Source organism: Triticum dicoccoides, chromosome 7B (assembly GCF_002162155.2).
Source record: "Triticum dicoccoides isolate Atlit2015 ecotype Zavitan chromosome 7B, WEW_v2.0, whole genome shotgun sequence".
Lineage (NCBI taxonomy): Eukaryota > Viridiplantae > Streptophyta > Magnoliopsida > Poales > Poaceae > Triticum > Triticum dicoccoides.
In genome coordinates, this window is record NC_041393.1 from 609,583,680 (window position 1) to 609,605,595 (window position 21,916).

General features: G+C 44.3%; 1 protein-coding gene across 1 annotated transcript in view; it reads right to left on the reverse strand.

Moving 5' to 3' along the window:
- Positions 1-21,916, reverse strand: part of LOC119339205 (probable 2-oxoglutarate-dependent dioxygenase At3g50210) — a 62,191-nt gene that overhangs the window by 33,473 nt on the left and 6,802 nt on the right. The window contains exon 3 of the mRNA XM_037611344.1: positions 13,704-13,788. Within this exon, the coding sequence (XP_037467241.1) occupies positions 13,704-13,788 (85 nt within the window). The remainder of the gene's footprint in view (positions 1-13,703; positions 13,789-21,916) is intronic.

Genomic DNA, 21,916 nt, shown 5'->3' on the forward strand with positions numbered 1-21,916 from the left:
TTCCCCTACATATAACTAAAGAATTTCTAGACTCAACATCGACCAGTTTGGCTTGGAGAACCTACAGGCAGTCCGGCTCTGATGCCAACGCTGTCAGGACCCCGACTCGATGTCACATCGATCTAGCTGGTAACACCTCATATCACTTTGCGGCCTCACGCACGGTATCCCCACGAGTGTCGCCTTACCTTTGCCCGGGACCGTTTGCGCCTTTTGGCTCACGTATATGATAGTGTCGCTAGCATCCATATGATAAAGAGCCCGGGCTGACATGACTAGTCGTAAACCCAAAGTGGCACAGACTTACAGGGACAGGCATCCATGACCCAGCTTCGAACGTGTCGGTCATCAGCAAGCGGGTCCGGGCTGTAGCACTGGGCTAGCAGGACTCCGGTAAACCGGGCTGTAGCGGGCTAACAGGACTCCGGTACTCAAAGCGTGACATTTCCCCGAAGGGACAGACACAGGAACGAAGAAGGACACATGCCGGCCAGCCTAAGTGTTCCAGAGCAGTAGCAAGCTACCATGGCTCAGCGGTAACACTAGGAGACATTTCCCGGTAAGAGAGGCTACTAAAGATAAACAACTAGATAGTCAGATCCCACACATACCAAGCATTTCAATCATACACACAATATGCTCGATATGTGCAAATACAACGAAGCATCACAACATGACTCTATGACACAAGTACTTTATTTAAGGCTCAGGGAGCCATACATATCATACACAAAGGTACGGGTCTCACGACCCAACATACAAGTCATACAGTCATACAAGCCAGCAGCGGAAGTACATTGTCTGGGTACAGACAACTAGTAAAATAAAAGAGGCTTGGAAAGCCTAGCTATACTACGTGGTCCATCACAAGCTCAGGGTCACCACCTGGGTCTTTAGCCTACTCGTTGATGTCAACGTCTACATAGAACCCATCAGAAGGGGTTGCAGCGTCTTCTGTAAAAATGTAGATTATAGCAACATGAGTACAAAAGTACTCAGCAAGACTTACATCAGATCCTACATACATGCATAGTATCAAGAAGGGTTGGTGGAGTTATTGCAGCAAGCCAGCTTTGACTCTTGGCTAGGCTATCCTACGATACTCCAACTTGAAATGTTTTGCGCACACGAGTCCACTACTCACCACTTCAATACACTACCGAGGATCCACCTCCGTCTTCCTACGGAAGAGCCATCCTCGGCACTCACACTTATCTTGAGGCTTTTAGTAGTTTCCATTTACTTGTCTATGAACTGTATAGGCAACCAAGTAGTCCTTTACCGCGGACGCGGCTATTCGAATAGATCATGTTAACCCTGCAGGGGTGTACTTCTTCATACACGCTCTCACCACTTACCGTCGTTTACACGACATGTACTCGGCAACCTTCAAGCGGAAGCCCAACGTGGGTGTCGGCCACGACCTACCTAATCACCTAAGCCTCCAGTCCAGGTTTATCGCCTATTCAGGTTCCATCCGCAGGGAGTCCGGCCGAGGTTTCCCATACGGCCCCGAACGATGTGAACAGGGTTCCCGAGATACCTAACGGGTATTCAGTACACCCGGCCACGTACCTACCGCATCACAGCCCACCCCTGCGGTCAGCGCTGTCCACGGCCTCCAGTAGGCTACAAACACCAGAAACTACTTGCAACTCCTGGACGGAGAACTAGGGTGAATAAGAAGCCGAGAGGGTCCATTGGTTTCGGGCCCAATGCATGGTAGTAGCTGATTCTTAAATCACACATACAGATCTCAGTGCTTAAGGTCGGCTTCAATGAAACAACCCACCATGTACTCCTACATGGCCTCTCATCGATACCTTTACCAAATCGTGTTCGCCACACCACTCTCATTTCCGACATAATCATTTCACTCTAGCCATCACCCAGATGAACCAGACCTGACACGACTCTAAGCATAGCAGGCATAGCAAGGTAGGAACAACACATACATATGGCTCAATCAACTCCTACACATGCTAGTGGGTTTCATCTAGTTACTGTGGCAATGACAGGTCATGCAGAGGAAATGGGTTCAACTACCGTAGCACACAGCAGTTTGAAACGCGTTGTCTTAATGCAGTAAAAGAGAGCAGGAGCGAGAACATGGGATTGTATCGATATGATCAAATGGTTGGTTGCTTGCCTGATGGTTCGATGCACTGATACGGTTCTTCGTTAGGGTAATCACGGTACTCCTCGGAGGCAGAACCTGTCGCAAAGGACATCGATACACAACCATCACCAAACAATGTGCAACAATATGATGCATGCATGAAACATGGCAATATGAATGTGTTGGGCTAATGCGACTAAAACCAGAAGGGTTTGAACCAATTTGAATCAAAGATTCAAATTTCAAACTCAAACATGGCCTTTTAAAGTGCTTTTCCTTGTTCTGCTTAAAACATCAATTTAACTTGTTTGATCATGCATGAAAATAGTACAGATGGATAGATTGGATTTTTCTGATCATTTTTCATATATAATTTGTCCAATTTGGAGTTACAGAATAAAAGTTATGAATTTTTGAAGTTTAAATAATATTCTGGAATTTCCTGATTTAAATTAAATCCAGAAATATAAATATTGCGCCAGCATGACGTCAGTGGTCAACTGTGGCTGGCTGGAGTCAAACCTGACGTGTGGGGTCCACACATCAGTGACAGGGGGGGTTTAACAGGATTAAATTAATCCTAATTAGGGGTTAGTGGCGCTGGGGCCCACTGGTCAGTGTCAGGGGGTTAACTAACAGTGGTTAGCGCTAATGATGTCCACCTGGCCGACGGGGCCCACGCGTCAGTGACCCTGGGGGGTCAAACCCCAGGTCGGACAAGTCAAACCCCACCGGCGACATGACGCCGGCGAGGTCCGAGACGGCGGCGTGATGCAGGATCGCGCTACAGGGCACGGGCGAGGCTGTGCTTGGGCTCGTTGGAGAGCCCTTGCTCCCGCGCGTCGAACGGTGGTGGTGGCCGTGCCTGAGGTGGCCGGAGTCGACGGCGGCGAGCTCGGCTGCGGCCGCCGGGGTTTGGTCGTGCACGGAAACGGGATTGGAGCTCGAAGGCGAGCGAAGCGAGGCGCTAGGGATGCTCTATGGAGCCTTACGAACTCGTTGGACTCGCCGGGGTGACCAAATGGTCACCCCAGCTGCGTCGACGGCGAGCTCGGCGACGGCGGAGGTTCCGCCGTGGTGGGGAGGAGGCTACGGTGAGGGAACGAGGGGGGAGAAGAGGGGGAAACGGTGGCGTAGCTCACCGCGGTTGCAGTGGGCGTCGAAGCGGGCTCGGGGACGCGCTGGAGACGGCGAATCGACGGCGACGGTGGTCGGAGCCCGAGGAGGGGAACGGCGACGTGGCGGCGATGCAGGGCTTCCGGAGACCCGTGGAGCGGTGGGGAGGAAGAGGAGGTCGAGGCGGAGCCGCTGAGCTAGTCGGGGGAGCGAGGGGTGGCCGGAGACGGCTGCTATGGCGAACGGCGGCGACGGTGGTGTTCGGCCGTGTGAGAGAGAGAGCGAGGGAGAGGAGGGGAGAGCCGAGGGAGAGTGAGAGAGAGCAGGGGGGAGGCGTGGCGTCGTCCGGGGCATCGAGCGAGGAGGGGAGGGCAGGCAGGCAGGGAGAGAGGTGGCGTGGCGCGGTGGCGCACGCGCGCGCCGGCCACACTCCCCTCCCTCTGTCGAGGACGAAGACGACAGAGGAGGGAGGCGGGCTGGGCCGCCTGCTGGCTGGGCCGGCCAGCTGGCTGGGCCGCACAGGGAGGAGCCCAGGTAAGTTTCTCCCTTTATTTATTTTTCTGTTTTCTAATTTCTGACATTTGTTTTGATTTAAATAATATATTAAATCATTTATTTAACTTATGCCAATTTTTGCAGGAGCTAGATATATTATTCCAGAGCTCCTTTATAATGGCATAATATTTGGACATATATTAATATATATAATTAATATATTTCCAATGGAAATATTTATGCATTAATTCCAAATGCCCAAAATAAATACCTATGAGCTCTTAAAAATATTGGTTTGATTTTTATCTCTGCCCAATATTTTCAGAGAGCAACATGAGCATTTTCTTGGACCCTTTTGGAGAAATTTTTATTTGGGTCATTTTCAAAATGATTCTGAGGGTTTCACAGATCCCCATTTCAAGTTTCTGATGAAAGAGTAAACATGATGCAACACTCTAATGCATGACTAGCTAGGGTGTGACAGTCCCTATGGCCCAGTCTACATCAACTCGCCCGTCCGCATGACATGTCGCACCTGCAATTAACTCGCTCATCCGCACCGGCTTACAACGTCGCGGCCGGTTCATATGTCTTCTCCCACGGCCGACTCGCCCGTGGTGATCATCAACTCCACGGTGGATAATTTCTAGCCAAACATATCAAGGTGAAATATGTCCAATCAATTTTTATTGATATATTTTTTATTCTTTAAAAGAACAAATTACTCCATCTTGTAATATTATTCATGCAGGAGCAATTGTTCATCGCAAAAGCCATGGCCGTGTCATGGATGTATAGCTCGCACCACCATTATAATATGCTAGCATCTGAGCACACCATCAAGCTCGATGAATATATCTGCAAGCCGCCATTCTGCAGACTAGTTTACATCGACATGATGTGGTTAACTCGCCCGTCCGTACCGGCTTACAATGACGCTGCCGACTCATCTGTCCGAGCTGCCTCTGATGTTGTGGTCGTCTTTGTCGTCCGTCTCTCGCGGCCTGGTCTACATCAACACACCGGGCCACACCTATCTGCATGAACTGTTTATTGAGTATAAAGCCAGTCACTGCTCGGGTAGCCAGGTTTTCTTTCAAATTGGAGGCAAGTTATCATCAACCGTCATCTGCACTAGATGGCTCAATGGGCAGGCATACAAGTCGCCACCACTACAGTTTGCTTAAACTTCAAATAGATAGTTGGAAGGAACTATTGGCCGAGTTGTTGACACGGCTCATACGGGATCATTTATAACCCGCTGCGGTCACCTCAACATTCTATGGATTCACAGCGCGCTATCAACACCAATGATATACACCTTCTACTATGGTCAAATACGGAGAATCTCAAGACAACTCCTCGAGTCATCTTAAGACTTGGGGGCTACAATGACATGACTTAGCAAATCTTGCCAGTTTCAGCAAATTTAAGAACCCCAGGGCGATGGAGGGAAAGATAACCCGGTCCCGGAGACTACTGCTATATTGATAAAAATTTAAAGGCCGTCAGAAAATTTCTGGCTCAATAAGTATATGACAATTGCAAAATGTGGTCTCAATAAAGAAGTTCCGGGTCATCAGAAAGGATTCTGGTTTAAAATCCGGCTCAAGAGAAGTCAGTATAACTGAAGCTCTCAAATATCCGGTTTCAAAACCAGCTCAAGGAAAGTTAGTCTCACTGAAGCTCTCAAATATTCAGTTTACAATATGGTTCAAGGGAAATCTGTCTCCCACAAAGCTTTGAAGTTCTCAGTATCTGGTTTAAGAATATTCAGTTCAAAAAGAATTAATCTCTCGCAAGTTTGGGTTCTCAGGAAAAATTAAAGGGACCAAAGAGAGTCTGTTGTAAAAGCACATCTCAAACATAGGTACCCCTTGAGCACAGGTCACAATATCACCTAGGGGCTTGGTTGTATTCGAACCATAGCTACACCTCTTGATCCAGCTATCAAGCTCATATCATAAGAGCATAGCTCTGGTTATCTCGGTAATCCGGCTATCAAGCCCATATCGTAAGAGCACGGCTCTGGTTACCTCGGTAATCCGGCTATCAAGCCCAAATCATAAGACCATAGATGTGGTTACCTTGGTAATCTGGCTATCAAGCCCAAATCATAAGAGCACAGCTCTGGTTACCTTGGTAATCCGGCTATCAAGCCCATACCATAAGAGCATAGCTCTGGTTACCTTGGTAATCCAGCTATCAAGCCCATATCATAAGAGCACAGCTCTGGTTACCTCGGTAATCTGGCTATCAAGCCCATATCATAAGAGCATAGCTCTGGTTACCTCGGTAATCCGGCTATCAATCCCATATCATAAGAGCACAGCTCTGGTTACCTCGGTAATCCGGTTATCAAGCCCATATCATAAGAGCACAGCTCTGGTTACCTCTGTAACCCGGCTATCAAGCCCACAATATAAGAGCACAACTCTGTTTAATCCGGCTATAAACCCTATATTATAATTTCATAAGACATAGCTTAGATTACTTGGGCAATCTGGCTATCAAGCCAATATTATAACTTCATATAAACATAGCTCTGACCTACTTGGAGGCTTAATGCCCGGGTTAAGGGGACCAAAGAGGGTCTGTTGCATAGCACAACTCAAACATAGGTACCCGACTTTGATGGTTCAAAACATATCACATGGGGGCTCCCTTCTTGGTTTGAAACGCCATTATACTTTGGATTGCGCAAAGGGAATCATGCGCTTATAAATCATTGGGTATATTATTTAAATCTTTAATAGCCAACACGGCTGGATTTTTATAGTGGATAACCAGGATTATGATTAAGGTTTTCAAAGTCGCTTAATTTAAGGAATAGTCCCGAGTCGCTGCAGGCTTACAACCTGGTACTTGGGGGCTACATTTTTCAAGTTAAGATTACATCAAATATGCAAAACTCATGTCGCGGCAAGCATGCACCATGACACTTGGGGGCTAATGCAAAGTCATTTTACTAGCCTTATTAAAGACCCGATTCATTAGATCGGAATGAGCCGGCCCTTGGGGGCTGCCAATTGCTCCTGTCAAGAATTCAAGGTACACAAGTTAAATCCATTATTTCGAAGGGTCAATTGTTCGGTTGGTAAAGCACAAAGCTCTTAACCTTGTGGACGTGGGTTCAAGCCCCATGATGGGGGTTGCGTCATATGATGTTATTTTCAATGAAGTATATATAAAGCCACAGCTCAATATTATCTTATTGAGCCGGCCCTTGGGGGCTATACGTTGCCGTTCAAATTTACAAGATCATATTTATAAAGTCCCTGCTCATTATTGCATAATGACCCGGCCCTTGGGGGCTACACTGGTTGAAGTTTTTTGAGCATCAGGAATTTACAAGTTCCAGGTTGCTGCAAGCATGACAACCAGGCACTTGGGGACTACATATGTGGAATATTGAGTTTATGACTAATGACTAAGACGAATAACCCGGATTTCTTCAAGGATGCAACACTTATATTGAAGCAAGTCTTAAGCTATTACTATGTTCTCTTCTTAAGACTTGGGGGCTATAGGTATTGTGCATATAAAAGAGGAACATCTTCAAATTATCAGTTTTGAATAAATCAATCACGAAGATCAATTACATGACCCGGTGTCAACAACAATTATGACCTGGCATCGTCTGTTTTATAACCCGGCAATTTTAGTAATGATAAACCGATAATTTTTACATCTTCAAACCGGCTGGAAGTCAGATGAGTATGTCAAGATCAATATTTTTTAAGCATGTGCTTTGGAAGCCGATTCAAGTGGATTATTTCGTGCATTATTTCTCTACAAGAGACCAATGTCAGCAAATTGATTCTGAAGCTGGCTTATTGACCCGGGTTTCTCAAAAGAAGTATCTAGATTTTTTGCATTCACAAAGTTCGAACGTATCTACTAAAGGAGATTTGCTATAAGTTCGTGAGCATGTATTAAAAAGGAAATGACAAGGACTTAAAGATGATCAGGTGCCGGTTTACAAGAATTTTTAACCTTCAGTACAACTTGTCAAAGTTGTTCTTGTGTTTGTTTGACAAGATCAGTTTAACATGGATAAATCGAAATTAAACTGGGGGCTAATGTCGGGGATATACCCTGCGGTATGACCCGGCCAAAAATATGACCCGACCGGACATGGCGGTTTACTTAAGACCTGGTTGACACTTGGCGATTCACTGGCGACCCGCCCTGACTAGACGGTTTATAAGCAACATGCCTGAACATTATGACTTACTGGTAACCCGGCGGGCGGGACATACGGATGCCAAGGCCTAAGGCCCAGAAGGCCGGTTTATATTAATTGTGGACCGGTTTAAAGAGGAAAGGTGTGAAGCATATTTACCTTACAAGGATTAAGACCCGGACTTGTATCCGGTTTGTGTTAGAAGGTAGACTAGTCCTAATCCTAATAGGGCTCTACATGTAACCCGCCCCTTCAACTTATATAAGGAGGGGCCGGGCACCCCAAGAGGGGGGGATAATCTAAGGGCTAGACATAACTAGGAGAGCCGGTTTACGGTGACTCCCGGATGATGATAACAAGACCTAGCCACAAACAGCATGTTGGGTTGTTACCGGATGATGTTTCCCTTGGCCCGAAGCTATCTAAATCTTTGTCTTGCGTGTTGCGTCTCTCGATTCCGCTTGACCCCTCTCAAGCTACCACATAGATGCGTTGGCCTCACGACTAAGTCCTCACACTAGGTCATCTGACGTGACAATTCCATGACAGATACTCTCTTTAAAGGCGCCCTTCTCAGTGTTCTTTATGATTCCATTGTGGATTCGTATATGTCGTTTGACAATGGCAAGGACATGTGGGCTACGCTCGAGACCAATTTTGGAGCCTCGAATGCCGGCAGCGAGTTGTACGTCATGGAGCAATTCTATGAGTACAAGATGACCGATGAGCGCTCTGTTGTACAGCATGCTCATGAGATACAGTCACTCCCCAAGGAACTTGAGTACTTTAAGTGTGTGTTGCTAGACAAATTTGTTGTCGGGGGCATCATTTCCAACCTTCCACCTGTGTGGAACAATTTTGCTACTTCCCTGAAACACAAGAGACAGGAGTTTTCCGTTTTGGATCTCATTGGTACTCTTGATGTTGAAGGGAAGGCGAGAGCAAAAGACACACGTGCTTGAGTTGCTGAGGGAGCTTCTAGTGCCCATATGGTATAGAAGAAGAACTTCCAGCCCAACAACTTAAAAAATAACAAGAACAAAACTCAGGCAAAGGCAAGTTTGATGCAAAGAACAAGCCGTCACATTCTACCAACTTCAAGAAGAATTCTCACAAGAAGGGGAAGGGACTTTGCCATGTCTGCGGTGATCCTAATCACTGGGCTCCGAAGTGTCCTAACCGCTTTGAGGAGAGCAAACATGAGAAGAGCGGCAAGTCCACTAATGTTGTCATCAGTGATACTGATATAAAGGAATCTGGGTACGGTATTCTTCCTACCATCCATTTAGTATTTCAATCTCCTGATTGGTTAGTTGACACCGGTGCCAATATACATGTTTGTGCTGATGCCTCCATATTTTCTTCTTACCAGTCCATAGGGACTTCTCCCATGCTACCGGGGAACGGTTCACATGCGACTGTTTGAGTTGTCGGTACGATTGATCTGAAGTTCACTTAGGGGAATACCGTGCGTTTGAAGAACGTTCATCATGTACCGTCCATCAATAAGAATCTCGTTAGCGGTTCCCGTTTATGTCGAGATAGTTTTAAGTTAGTTTTTGAATCCAATAAAGTTGTGATTTCCATGTGTGGACAATTTTTTGGAAAAGGCTACGAGTGTGGAGGCTTGTTCCGCCTATCTTTGTTAGATATTAGCACTAAAGTTATTAATAATGTTTGCCACAATAATGAGTCCGATATTTGGCATTCATGACTTTGTCATATTAACTTTGGTTGCATGACGCGGCTAGACAATATGAATTTAATTCTGAAAATCCCTATAGTCAAAGGCTCCAAGTGCCAAGTATGTGTGCAAGCTAAGCAACCTTGCAAGTCCCATAAGAATGCAGAGGCAAGAGACTTGACGCCACTAGAGCTTATACATTATGATCTTTGTGAGATGAATGGTGTGTTGACAAAAGGTGCAAAGAGATACTTCATGACGTTGATTGACGACTCCACTAAATATTGTTATGTGTATCTTCTGAAATCAAAAGATGAGGCTTTAACTTTCTTCAAAAACTATAAAGCTGAAGCAGAGAACCAACTTGATCAAAAAATTAAACGGCCAAGGTCCGATCATGGTGGAGATTATTTTTCCAATGAATTTGATTTGTTATATGTGGAACATGGTATAATCCATGAGAGGACGCCTCCCTACTCGCCTCAGTCTAATGGGGTGGCCGAAAGAAAGAACGGAACTCTAACTGATTTGGTTAACGTCATGTTAGACACATCGGGTCTTTCCAAGGAATGGTGGGGGAGGCGCTAATGACTGCATGTCACGTCCTAAACCAAGTTCCCACGAAGCATAAGACCATGACTCCATTTGAGGAATGGGAAAGGAAAATGTTGAAACTCTCTTACCTACGTACTTGGGGTTACTCGGCGAAAGTCAATATACCAATTCCCAAGAAGCGCAAGCTTGGACCAAAAACCGTGGATTGTGTTCTTCTGGGCTATGGTTTTCATAGCATTGGCTATAGATTTTTGATAATAAAATTTGAGGTATCTGACATGCATGTTGGTACGATTATGGAGTCGAATGATGCAACTTTCTTTGAGGACATATTTCCTATGAAGGATATGTCGAGTTCGTCAAATCAGGAGATACCTACTACATCTAGTGAAGAATTCACTGTAATTCCTAAACCCACCATTGCAATGGAACACGTTGAGAATCTTGTTGAGGGTGGCAATGAAACTCCTATAAGGAGTAAGAGACAGAGGGCTACAAAGTCCTTTGGTGATGATTTCAATTTGTACCTCGTGGATGACACACCCAGGACTATTTCAGAAGCCTATGCATCTCCTGATGCTGACTACTGGAAGGAAGTTGTTCGTAGCGAGATGGATTCCATCTTAGCTAACGGAACCTAGGAGATCACTGATCGTCCTTATGGGTGCAAACCTGTAGGATGTAAGTGGGTGTTCAAGAAAAAGCATAGACCAGATGGTACGATTGAAAAGTACAAAGCACTGCTTGTGGCTAAGGGTTATACCTAGAATGAAGGTGAAGACTATTTTGATACTTACTCACCTTTGGCTAGACTGACCACTATCCGGGTGCAACTATCACTGGCTGCCTCACATGGTCTTCTCGTTCATCAAATGGACGTTAAGACGGCTTTCCACAATGGAGAGTTGAAGGAGGAAATTTACATGGATCAGCTAGATGATTTTGTAGTACCTCGTCAGGAAGGAAAGGTGTGAAAGTTATTGAAGTCTTTGTATGGCCTTAAACAAGCTCCTAAGGAGTGGCATGAGAAGTTCGAAAGAACATTAACTGCTGCCAGCTTTGTAGTAAATGATGATGACAAGTGTGTGTACTATCGCCATGGTGGGGGCAAAGGAGTTATTCTTTGTTTGTATGTCGATGACATACTGATCTTTGGAACCAAACTTGATCTAATCAAGGAGGTTAAGGATTTCTTATCTCGCAGTTTTGAGATGAAGGATCTAGGAGTAGCTGATGTTATCTTAAACATCAAGCTGTTGAGAGATGAGAATGGTGGGATCACACTGCTTCAGTCTCACTATATTGAAAAGGTCTTGAGTCGTTTTGGGTATAGGGACTGCACGCCTTCTCCAACTCCATATGATGCTAGTGTGTTGCTTCGAAAGAATCTACGGATTGCTAGAGATCAACTAAGGTATTCTCAGATTATTGGCTCGCTTATGTATTTGGCGAGTGCCACGAGGCCTGACATCTCTTTTGCTGTGAGCAAGCTGAGTCAGTTTGTGTAAAAACCGGGTGATGATCATTGGCGTGCGCTTAAGAGAGTTATGCGCTACTTGAAAGGCACTGCGAGCTATGGGATTCACTACAATGGGTATCCAAGGGTACTAGAGGGCTATAATGACATAAACTGGATATCTGGTGCTAATGAGATTAAGTCCACAAGTGGTTATGTTTTTACACTTGGTGGTGGCGCTGTTTCCTGGAAGTCTTGCAAGCAGACCATCTTGACGAGGTCAATTATGGAAGCAGAACTCACAACATTAGACACTGCCACTGTTGAAGCAGAGTGGCTCCGTGAGCTCTTGATGGACTTACCTATGGTTGAAAAACCAATACCCCCTATCCTGATGAACTGTGATAATCAAACTGTATTGTCAACATAAACAGTTCTAAGGATAATATGAAGTCCTCAAGACATGTGAAGAGGAGACTAAAATCTGTCAGAAAATCGAGGAACTCCAAAGTTATTACGTTGGATTATATGCAAACATCGAAAAACCTGGCAGATCCCTTCACAAAGAGTTTATCACGTAATGTGATAGATAATGCATCGATGGAGATGGGTTTGAGACCCACCGCATGAGTCATACATAGTGGTAACCCACTCTATATGATCGGAGATCCCGTGAAGTAGAAGTGGGAGGCAAGCTGTTGGTCAGCTGAGAGAAGAGTATCCCTATTTCGATTATCCCACTCCATGAACATGCAATACTCTCCTGATCTGCATGGAAGGTTGATAGTTCTTAATGTGTTCCAAGTGGCTTATTTGAGTAAGAAGAGATGTTGTTCTGCAGAGCATCTCCTGAGGATCACACCTATATGAACTTGACTGTTAACGTCGTAGTCTGTGAGAATTGGGTGCTCTCTAATAAATTCATGAAAGGCCCTGGAGTATGACGTATACGCTCCGCCAGTGGGGAAGCCTTGCGGCAGCCTAATATCAATCAAGAATTTGTGTGAAACTAGTCTCGCAGAAAACTTGTAGTTCAAGGCATGGTCCATTATTCAAGTTGTGACCTAGTATAGCATAAAACTCTAAGGGGAAGTTCAACTTCATAGTCTCCACTAAGCACCGGAATATAAACAATGTTTTGGAACTAAATGATGAGATGTGCCAATGAGACTTTGTGGGGGATTGTTGGAATTTGCTAGTGGGCTTTTGGCCCAAAACCCAACTAAAATTCTAAAATTCTCTTGGCCCATTCATGCACACATGTGAGTGGTGTGAGTGAAACTAAAGTTTAGTCCCACCCCATAAGTTGAGAGAGAGTTGCACCTCTTTATAAGGTGAGATCTTCTACCACTTGTATGAGCATGAGAAGAGGAGACCCACACGCGCGCTTCTCCTCCTCGCTCTCCATGCCACGCCTCGCCTCGCCTCGTCACGACGCACCGTGGGTTGCAGGAATGAGCCGAGCCGAGGACAGAGCTATGCATGGTGTCTATATTTTTGCCGTTTCCGATCCTTTTGGATCATTGGGGTTGTTACTTGGACGTGGGATTTTCTCCACGACCTAACCAGTCCGCGATATTTAGTCAAGAAGACATCTACCCTAGCCGCTGCCGCATCGTATGGTTTCGTACCATTGTTCCACATCATTGTGTCGCCATGCAAGTCTTCTCCATCCCTCCTTATGGCGTGCACTGCAAGAAGGGACAACATGCCTCTGGAACGCCGCCTCTCTTGATCCCGAATGGGAGAGGGGCGAACAAGTTTTTAGGGAGCGCACTCGCATGACTGCTGGCAGCAACGACTTCGCCAACGATGACTTCTTCCCCGACCTCGGCAACCTCATCCTCAACAACATGGTCGACAACATCAACATCGGCGGTGCTGCTCCCACTGCATCGTATGTGATTCTATCCTTCTTGTTCGAGGTCGTGGTAGAATTCATGTTTCTAGTATGTGCCCTAGATGTGGTCTGTTCATCTACTATGCTAGTTCGCATGATTAGTTTAATCTCTGCTATTGTTGTCATGATTTATCTTCTGTTTATTTGGATTAAATCTCGTAGTAATTTGCTCATATTTTCAACAGATCTTGCATTTTTCCTCGAGAGGGAGCTGGAAGAAGCTGCGCGTGACGTCCCTGACTTCCACCATTAGTGACTCGGCTATCCCATGGCCTTTCTGTTAGTTTCCACCATCATTTACATGGTTAGATTTGCCAGGACATTTGGTGGGTTTTTACTTTTCCCAAATTCTAAAAAGTGCAGCTACGCTGCTTCGTCGTACCGAGCGCACACGCTCCCGCGTCCTCCGATCCGGATCGCACGCGCGCAGGTGTGTCGCGGTCGATCGCGGGTTTTCCAGGTGTCATACGGTCGGGCCGGCCCATTTAGCACACCCCGCAACAACTAGTACACCACCCCCATCCCCACAGGCTACCATTCATACTTCCACCGTCCCCACCCCCGCGGAGAGGAGCTGCTCCTCCGATTGCAAAATAGCCATTCCTCTCTCTCTCTCTGTTTTCAGTATCCGGCGACGAATCCGGTGGTTTCGCAGTATCTGTTCCACGTCTCCTCTATTCCACCCGTCGATTCCACTTGCCGTGGAGCATTTCAGTGCAAGGGGCAGAGCAGTTGTTGAAGCGGTGACATCAAGGTCGGGGCGGCATCGGCAGTCGGGATCTCCAGGCGAGCGGTGGCCAAGCTGGAGGGCGTAGGAAGAAGCGGGTGTTGTTGTGATTGCTTGAGGAAGAGCAAATCGGACTGCAAAACACCGGTAAATCATCTCATCTCATTCCCCAATCCACATCTCACCGTTTTTATGTGCTAGTGTTCGATTGTTCAATTGAGGATGGTTTCTATGAGAGTGGATGCAAAGATGCGCTAGAAATGACGGAGGGTGGAGGAGCTCGATTTCTCTCTGATTACTCCGTTCCGGGGGCGGTTGCGTGTTTCCAGGAGGTCAATTTCCTCTAGTGCAGTGAGAGATTCGAGAGAAAATTGAAGAGGATGTGCGAGAACCTGGGCTAGAAACTCGTGTTTTGCGGTTGATTTAATTTTTTGCAACACTATTGTATGATCTAGAGCGCTTTTTTGCCAGGGGATGCTAGTTTGATTTGGCGGTTAGAGATATATTAGATGGGTTATGAACACCAACTTTTGCCTGACATCTACACTACTTTTGCCTAGGAGATGAGCACCAATTTTCCTGCACATAGGTGCTCATTGTTTTACATTTTCACTTGCACGCAGTCGCAGTGCTGCCTCACCAGGTTTTTTGCCTAATATCTACACTGCTCTTGCCGAGAAGATGAGCACCAAGTTGCCTGCACATAGGTGCTCATTGTTTTTACATTTTCACTTGCACGCAGTCGCAATGCTGCCTCACCAGTTTTTTCCTGACATTTACACTACTATTGCCTAGAAGATGAACAACAACTTGCCTGCACATAGGTGCTCATTGTCTCACATTTACACTTGCATGCAGTCGTAGTGCTGCCTCACCAGTTTTTTTGCCTGACATTTACACTGCTCTTGCCTAGAAGATGAACACCAACTTGCCTGCGCATAGGTGTTCATTGTCTCACATTTTCACTTGCGCGCAGTCGCAGTGCTGCCTCACCAGTTTTTTTGCCTGACTTTTACACTGCTCTTGCCTAGTAGATGAACACCAACTTGCCTGCACATAGCCATTGTTTTTTTGCCTCACCAGTTTTTTTGCCTAACACCTACATTGCCCTTGCCTAGAAGATGAACACCAAGTTGCCTGCACACGGGTGCTAATTGTTTTACACTTTTTTATGCTTTAATCTTTTGGAGAGGGCTTTTCATATGGTTAATATTGTAGGTTGCCTAAAAGCATTTTGACCTACACAGATTGCTAATGTTACACAGGAAGACAGAGAGTTGGCCTGTCAAACTTTATCACGAGAGGGTAGTAACTGGAAGCTTGCTTAGCTCATTCATTTAAACACCTTTTCCATTTTGATATTGGCATCCTTTAGCTAGCCAGATGCCTAATATTTTTATGGTTTTTTCTTAGCAAAGGCATGCGAACTTGCCTGTGCAGTTATCACGAGGTTTCATGCCTTTTTTATTGTCAATTTTAATTTTCTAACTGCACTCATGTAACACTGTTTTATACTTGTCCATATTATTTTGCAGCGAATAATGTCTGGGAGCAGTAGTAAGGGCATCCAGCAAGACCCCCCCCCCTATAGCAAACCTTGATGATGAACCTTCTCGTCTTATCAGAGATACCCAAGCAGATGTACGCGGGGAGAGAAAAATTCTGAATTCATTTTTTATTTTTATATGTGGTGCATATACTAGTTAGTAGTCTCCATGTGTTCTTTCATGTCCTGTTTTTTATTGTTGGTTTGTTCCGTTGTCTCTCCCATAGGGTTGTAGTATTGCACCCATAATTTGTTACAAGCGTCGAAGAGGGGCAAAATGTATTATAACTCGTGGGGCGTGGACATCAGATATTGATAGCAATGAAGAGATATCCATCGATGCTGATAACGCCACTGGAGTTGATAAAGATGTATGTCTCGACAAAGACCCTGAAGATCGTACCAAAAAAACAAAGTGCCAGAAGACTACTGGAAATGAGGTAATGCAGTGTTGCCTCACTTTGCAGTCACTTTTTTGCCAACTAATTCTGTTTGAGTTGCCAAACTAACATATATGCACATAAATCTATTATATTCATTCTTCTAATGGACTTGCTCGTGTTCCTGTTTTGTTTCTTTAGGGGTTTAGGAATAGGGGATCACCTACAAGGTTGTACAAACTAAACAAGTCACTTGTTCCTGTTCAGAAGGGTGTCATCGTTAATAAAGAGTTTGGGGGTTTGTTGGATATTGCACCTACTAGTATGGATGCAGATCTCAGCCAATGGATTATGAAGCACTACAACCCTGATATGTCCCAAATCATTATACAAGATAGGGGAAGATTCGTGTTGATGTAGTGAGCGTGCATAGAATTTGGGGATTGCCAAACAGGGGCAGGAAGGTTTGCTTTGAAAATCATCCTGACATCACAAAGGCCATTTACAACATCTACAATATCACCACCAAGAACTCACCAACCCTCACAGCATGGTGTAAGATGATTGGAAATATGAATGGAGCTTACGACGATGATTTCCTTCGTGCTTGGCTAGCAGTTGCCTTTTCCTGCTTCCTTGCACCATCAACAAGTCTAAGCATCTCACCAAAAAGCTTCCCTGCTGTCATGGATGTCAATGGTATAACATAAACGAATGTTTGCCAGTTTGTTGTTGATCAGTTAAAGGCAGCATTCAAAGATGCAGGTGTCAAGAAGAATGTTGTATGTTGTTGTGTTTTCCATCTTGTTCTAAGTGCATTTAAACTCAAATGAGTATCTTTCATTCTCAATTCTATCCTCCATCTTTGTTTGTTATATTGCAAACTTATGAGTTTTCTGTTTTCAATTTCATCTTTTTCATTTGCAGCTCTTGTACCTAGACTCGCTGGATGTGGATGAACCTATACCAAGTTCTACACCAAGAGTTTCGGTTTGGAATTCGGGTCTAATTGCAAAAGTTATGAAGAAGAATAAGAAGGGCCTGTGTCAATATGGAGAACTGAGGGTAAGTCTTTTTTTATTAGGTCACATATGTCTTTTTAGTTTTCTTGTCTAAAGTGCAAGGTACAACATTTAACAAAAAAATAGGAAACTCATGTATTTAAGTCTAGCAAGTCTTGTCAGCTTGGCATGCAACTCTTTTTACATTTTTTCAAAGAAGCATCCCACATTTTATGTTATGTACGGAGTATGCGTTTTATGATTCAACGGGAGGTGGTGGGTAACTGTCAATGTTCTTTTATGGTAGTGATTGAGTTTAACATTTATTGCACATGCACATCATGTACTCACCATTTTTTTGTTTTTTGGCGATAACTAACATCACTTAAAGACTCAGTTTTCCCAGTGTGCTGACGATAGCTTATTCGGAAGCATGGATCACATCACGAAATTTGTTGTAGCAAGATTACCCAACTCCTACGATAAAGAAGTAAGTCATTTTATACCTTGGCAATCTCTAAACCTATGTGCATGCAATTTCTTACTTGAGAGTAGGCAACTCCATTTTTCTAGGTTATTGTCATTTTTAATGTGCAAAAGGTTTGAAGTCCAAGATTCTAACCCAAGATTAAAACTTATCAGGATGTGTTTTTAGAGGCAACTTTGTCAGAGTATGTTTGGATGTGCTAAGTTTACCCTGAATTATCTCTGTTTTTTGTAGAAACAAAGGAAGCTCTCAGTTATTGTCCATGAAATGTGCTCTGAAATTTTGCACTCAGTTGGGAAGCTTGTTCATGGATTTGGTAGGATTGATGTTGAGGAAACTGAGACAGGCAGGGCAAAACCTAGTAAAGTTGGAACAAGCGGGCAACATTCTAAGAAAAGAAGGAAATAATCGGCCAGCGACACCGAAAGCCTACTAGGTGAAGAATGTGGTGACAACTTAGACTTCGAAGAAGCGCTGTACTAGTCAGATACTAATGCTAGCGACGAAGGCGATAGTGATTTTGAGGAATCAGATGATGATGTAGACAAAATTGCTAGCGACAGTGATGGAGACTCTGGCGATGATCATCGTGATGAAGTTGGAAGCAAAGATGTTGGATGCAACCCTAATGAAGGAGGAGTGGAACATGATGTTGAAGCAAATAAGGATGGAAGTATTGACCATCACGAGGAAGTGCAATGAGGTAACATAGAGGATAGTAATGATGTAGAGGAAGATGATGAAGAGCATGAAGATGAAGAAAAGGAAGAGGATGGCGAGAATAATGATGATGACGATGACGATGATGATGTGGGTAAAGGTGGTGATAGGGATGAAGATAAGGAGGAGGATGGGAAGGGAGGTGATAAGCCTGATGAGGAGAACAGTGGAGGAAACAACAGTGGCCACGGCGATGGTGGTGGGGACGCTAGGTACGAGGATGCAGTAGCTGGCAGCTCGGACAGCGATGAAGAGGAGTGTACACTATAGTTTCCACTTCAAAAGAAGAAGGACTTCAAAGCTAAAGGGTTTGATGAGTCTTGCTCATTTAATATCAGAGACATTGTGATGATGGAGCCGGAACAAAATTGCCAGAAATCCCATTGCTTGAAGCAAAAGCAGTTTTTGATGGGCCATCAGCTGCATCGGAAGGGAATAAGATTTTTCAAGACCTTTGGAATGGATTAGAGATGAAGTCTGCCCAATGAACTTTAAGGAATTATGCCTGAAAGCCACACGCAAGGGAATAATGCAGGAAATAGGTGCAGAACATGACTTGGAATTCAAAGACAAGGTAGTTGTGCATAACCAACTACCACCTCTCCCACCCAAGAAGAAAAAGAATGTCAACTTCATCCTGCAGCCAACAATAGTGACAGCAACAGTAGAGGAGCTGCAAGCAAGTCGGGTGAAAAATAACTTGCAAGGCCAGGGTTCCAACCAAAGGTTGTCAGCTATTAAGAAATCCAGACATTGCCAGCAGCAAAAACAGGGAACTACCTCAGAAAATGAGGCAAGGTGTGTCATTGACAAGCCCCAGCTGCATGCGAATGCAATATCAAGCTCGGCATTAGCATCTAATGGACCAGGATGCAAGAAATTTGCAATTGATGGAGTACCAATAGTGCCAGATCAAGATGAGGTTGTGATCATGTATCCTAAATGCTAGGCAAATGTCAGACAGAGTGAGGCAATTGAGGCCAAGAAAGAAGCAATTTGCAAAACCAATCAGGCAAATCATTCACAGAGGAACTTAAGCTACAAACAAGAACCAATAGCCAATGTGTCAGCAGAAATACCAGGGCGCACAACAAAAACAAGTGGTAGGCAACCATTAGTTGAGCTAAATGGTCAAGCACATATGGTTCCTGGTCTGAATGTGATACAATCAATAAATGGTCATCAGGGTGGGAAAGAGCAGAAGATGAAAGCACCAGCACAAGAATTTTTTTGCCCCTGCCATCGGCTCATGTTTCAGGTGAGGCAGCTAGCATCATGGACCTCTCATTGAAAAGCAGCAATTCATGGTCACAAGGCAAGTGTCCTGCAAACTCAGCTTCCGTCATCCAGATTGCCCAAACAGTTAGCCCTCAGGCCAAGAGATTCAATGTTTGCGATGGTAACAAAGAGAATTGTCCATCCATGCAATTCAAGGACAATAAGAGAAATTCTCTAGAAGTAAACATCTTGAAAATCAGTGAGCTCATAGCTAGGTGTGCACCTCCAAGTAATAAGTATGCAGAAAGCTCAAGCAGCAAATCATCCAATTCCATTTGATCAGAGACAGATGGATTTCAGTTTCAGCAAACCAAAAGTTCAGGATCAGACAACTTTGTTCATGAATACTACCCAACCCCATCATTCTCTCTTGGCATAGATGACAACTATGTGCCAGAAACAATAGGCGAGGGAACAGTTGTACGTGATGGGCCAAGCATACTTGCAGACCGCGAGTTCATACAAATACTCGATGACAATGATGAGTGGGATTTTGGAGCCGTCAATGAAGCATGTGAATTACCAAATCAAATGCACTATGAGGCTGTTGGAGCTCGTGCAGAGGGTAGACGGTTGCCAAATGTGTTATCTACACGAGAAAAACTGCTGACCAAGTAGAAGATGGTTCAGGCAGCAAGTACTATACTAGTAGTAGCTCTGGAGAGCCTGTCCCTAACCAGTTTGAGAGGAGGATCATCAAACCATCACCATGCATCAGTTCACCATTCATGGACTACAACAAGAAAAAATCCTTTCACTGCAAACCTGATGTCAATCGGTTATATTCATCGGTTATCTTACATGGGAGATTAAATGAAGAAGTTTCACCGGATGTAGATACCAGGTACAATGTTGTCTAAGTAAAAAAAATTCAAGCAACCTGTTTATTGTCATGTAGGCATATGAGATACTATCATCAGGCAAGTTCATTAAAAACTGTAGTAGGTGACTTAATGTACAACAATAAGTTAGACCTCGTGGGGGTGGGTGGCAAGTTCGTTATCAATAACACATTTTCCTTGGCACACAGTCCATCATGATGAACTTATCTTTTTGTTTCTCATCATTTTTACCTCAGCCCTAAGGTAATTGAATACGGTCGATACTATGTAATTGTGAGGGAGTTTGCAAACGAGATGAAAAAGGAAGGATTCCTGTTGGACCATGCTGTTGTGATTGGCATACAGTCCATCGTGATGAACTTGCCACCAGATTCAAAGAAGGTGGTGATTCCATTGAGATTTTCGGTAAGAAAATGATAGTTATATCAGTAATCAGGTCTTCCTTTTCTATTTTCATTTCCCCCTTTTTTATGTTTTATATTTTCCTTTCGCATAAATGGTTGCAGCAGATGGATATTGACAAGAAAGAGATCATTGCCAGATTCAATAAATCCAACTGGTTGGACTGTAAAGATATGGTCAGACATTTTTTCCTAATTTTTTGATCTTTGTGTTCTTTTTCGCACATGAGCAAATACACATAGAGTATAGTAGTAGTTGCTTAGGTAGAAAACATTGACATGTTTTTTGGGACTTGCTTAAGTAGCAACATAAGTTGCCACACAACACCCCCCTCTCCTCCACCATGTGTTATTTTTCCAAAATGCTTCAATGCAGCACAAAGTTGCTTACAAACATGCATGGAATTTGCCTGATAACACAAGTATAATTTGCCTGCAATATTTTCACCACATGTCTTTAGTTCCTAACATTTTATACATACCTATTTTCCACCCATACAGATCATGTTCCCTGTCATAGAAAACATTAACGAAACAAAGCCAGTTACAGGGAATCATTACTGGATTTTCAATGTGAATATAAGGGACAGAAAGTTCGAGGTGCTTGATTCATGGAGGACGCTTGCCGACCAGTCCCTAGATGTTTGCGCAAGGCGCATGGTTGCAAGTGTTCGAAGTCTCTGGGAGACTCATTACCCAAAATCTCACATTGTCATGGATGATTTCAAACTCTTCAATATCGATGTACCCAAGAAAAACAATGAGTAAGCAACCACACATCCCCAAACCTGTTGATATGTCCCATTTTTCTTCTTCAGTTCATTCAAGTAATAGTACATATATGTAACTAGGTAACTAAGAACATATCGTTTTCCATATTTTTTGTTGTCTAGGTTCGACTATGGGGTTTATGCTCTTGCATTCACTAGTGGTTGGGAAGCAAGGGTTGTTCCAAGATTCACCCTAAACGACATCCCAAACATCAGGAAATAGCTGACAAGTAATTGGGTCGACACTGATTAC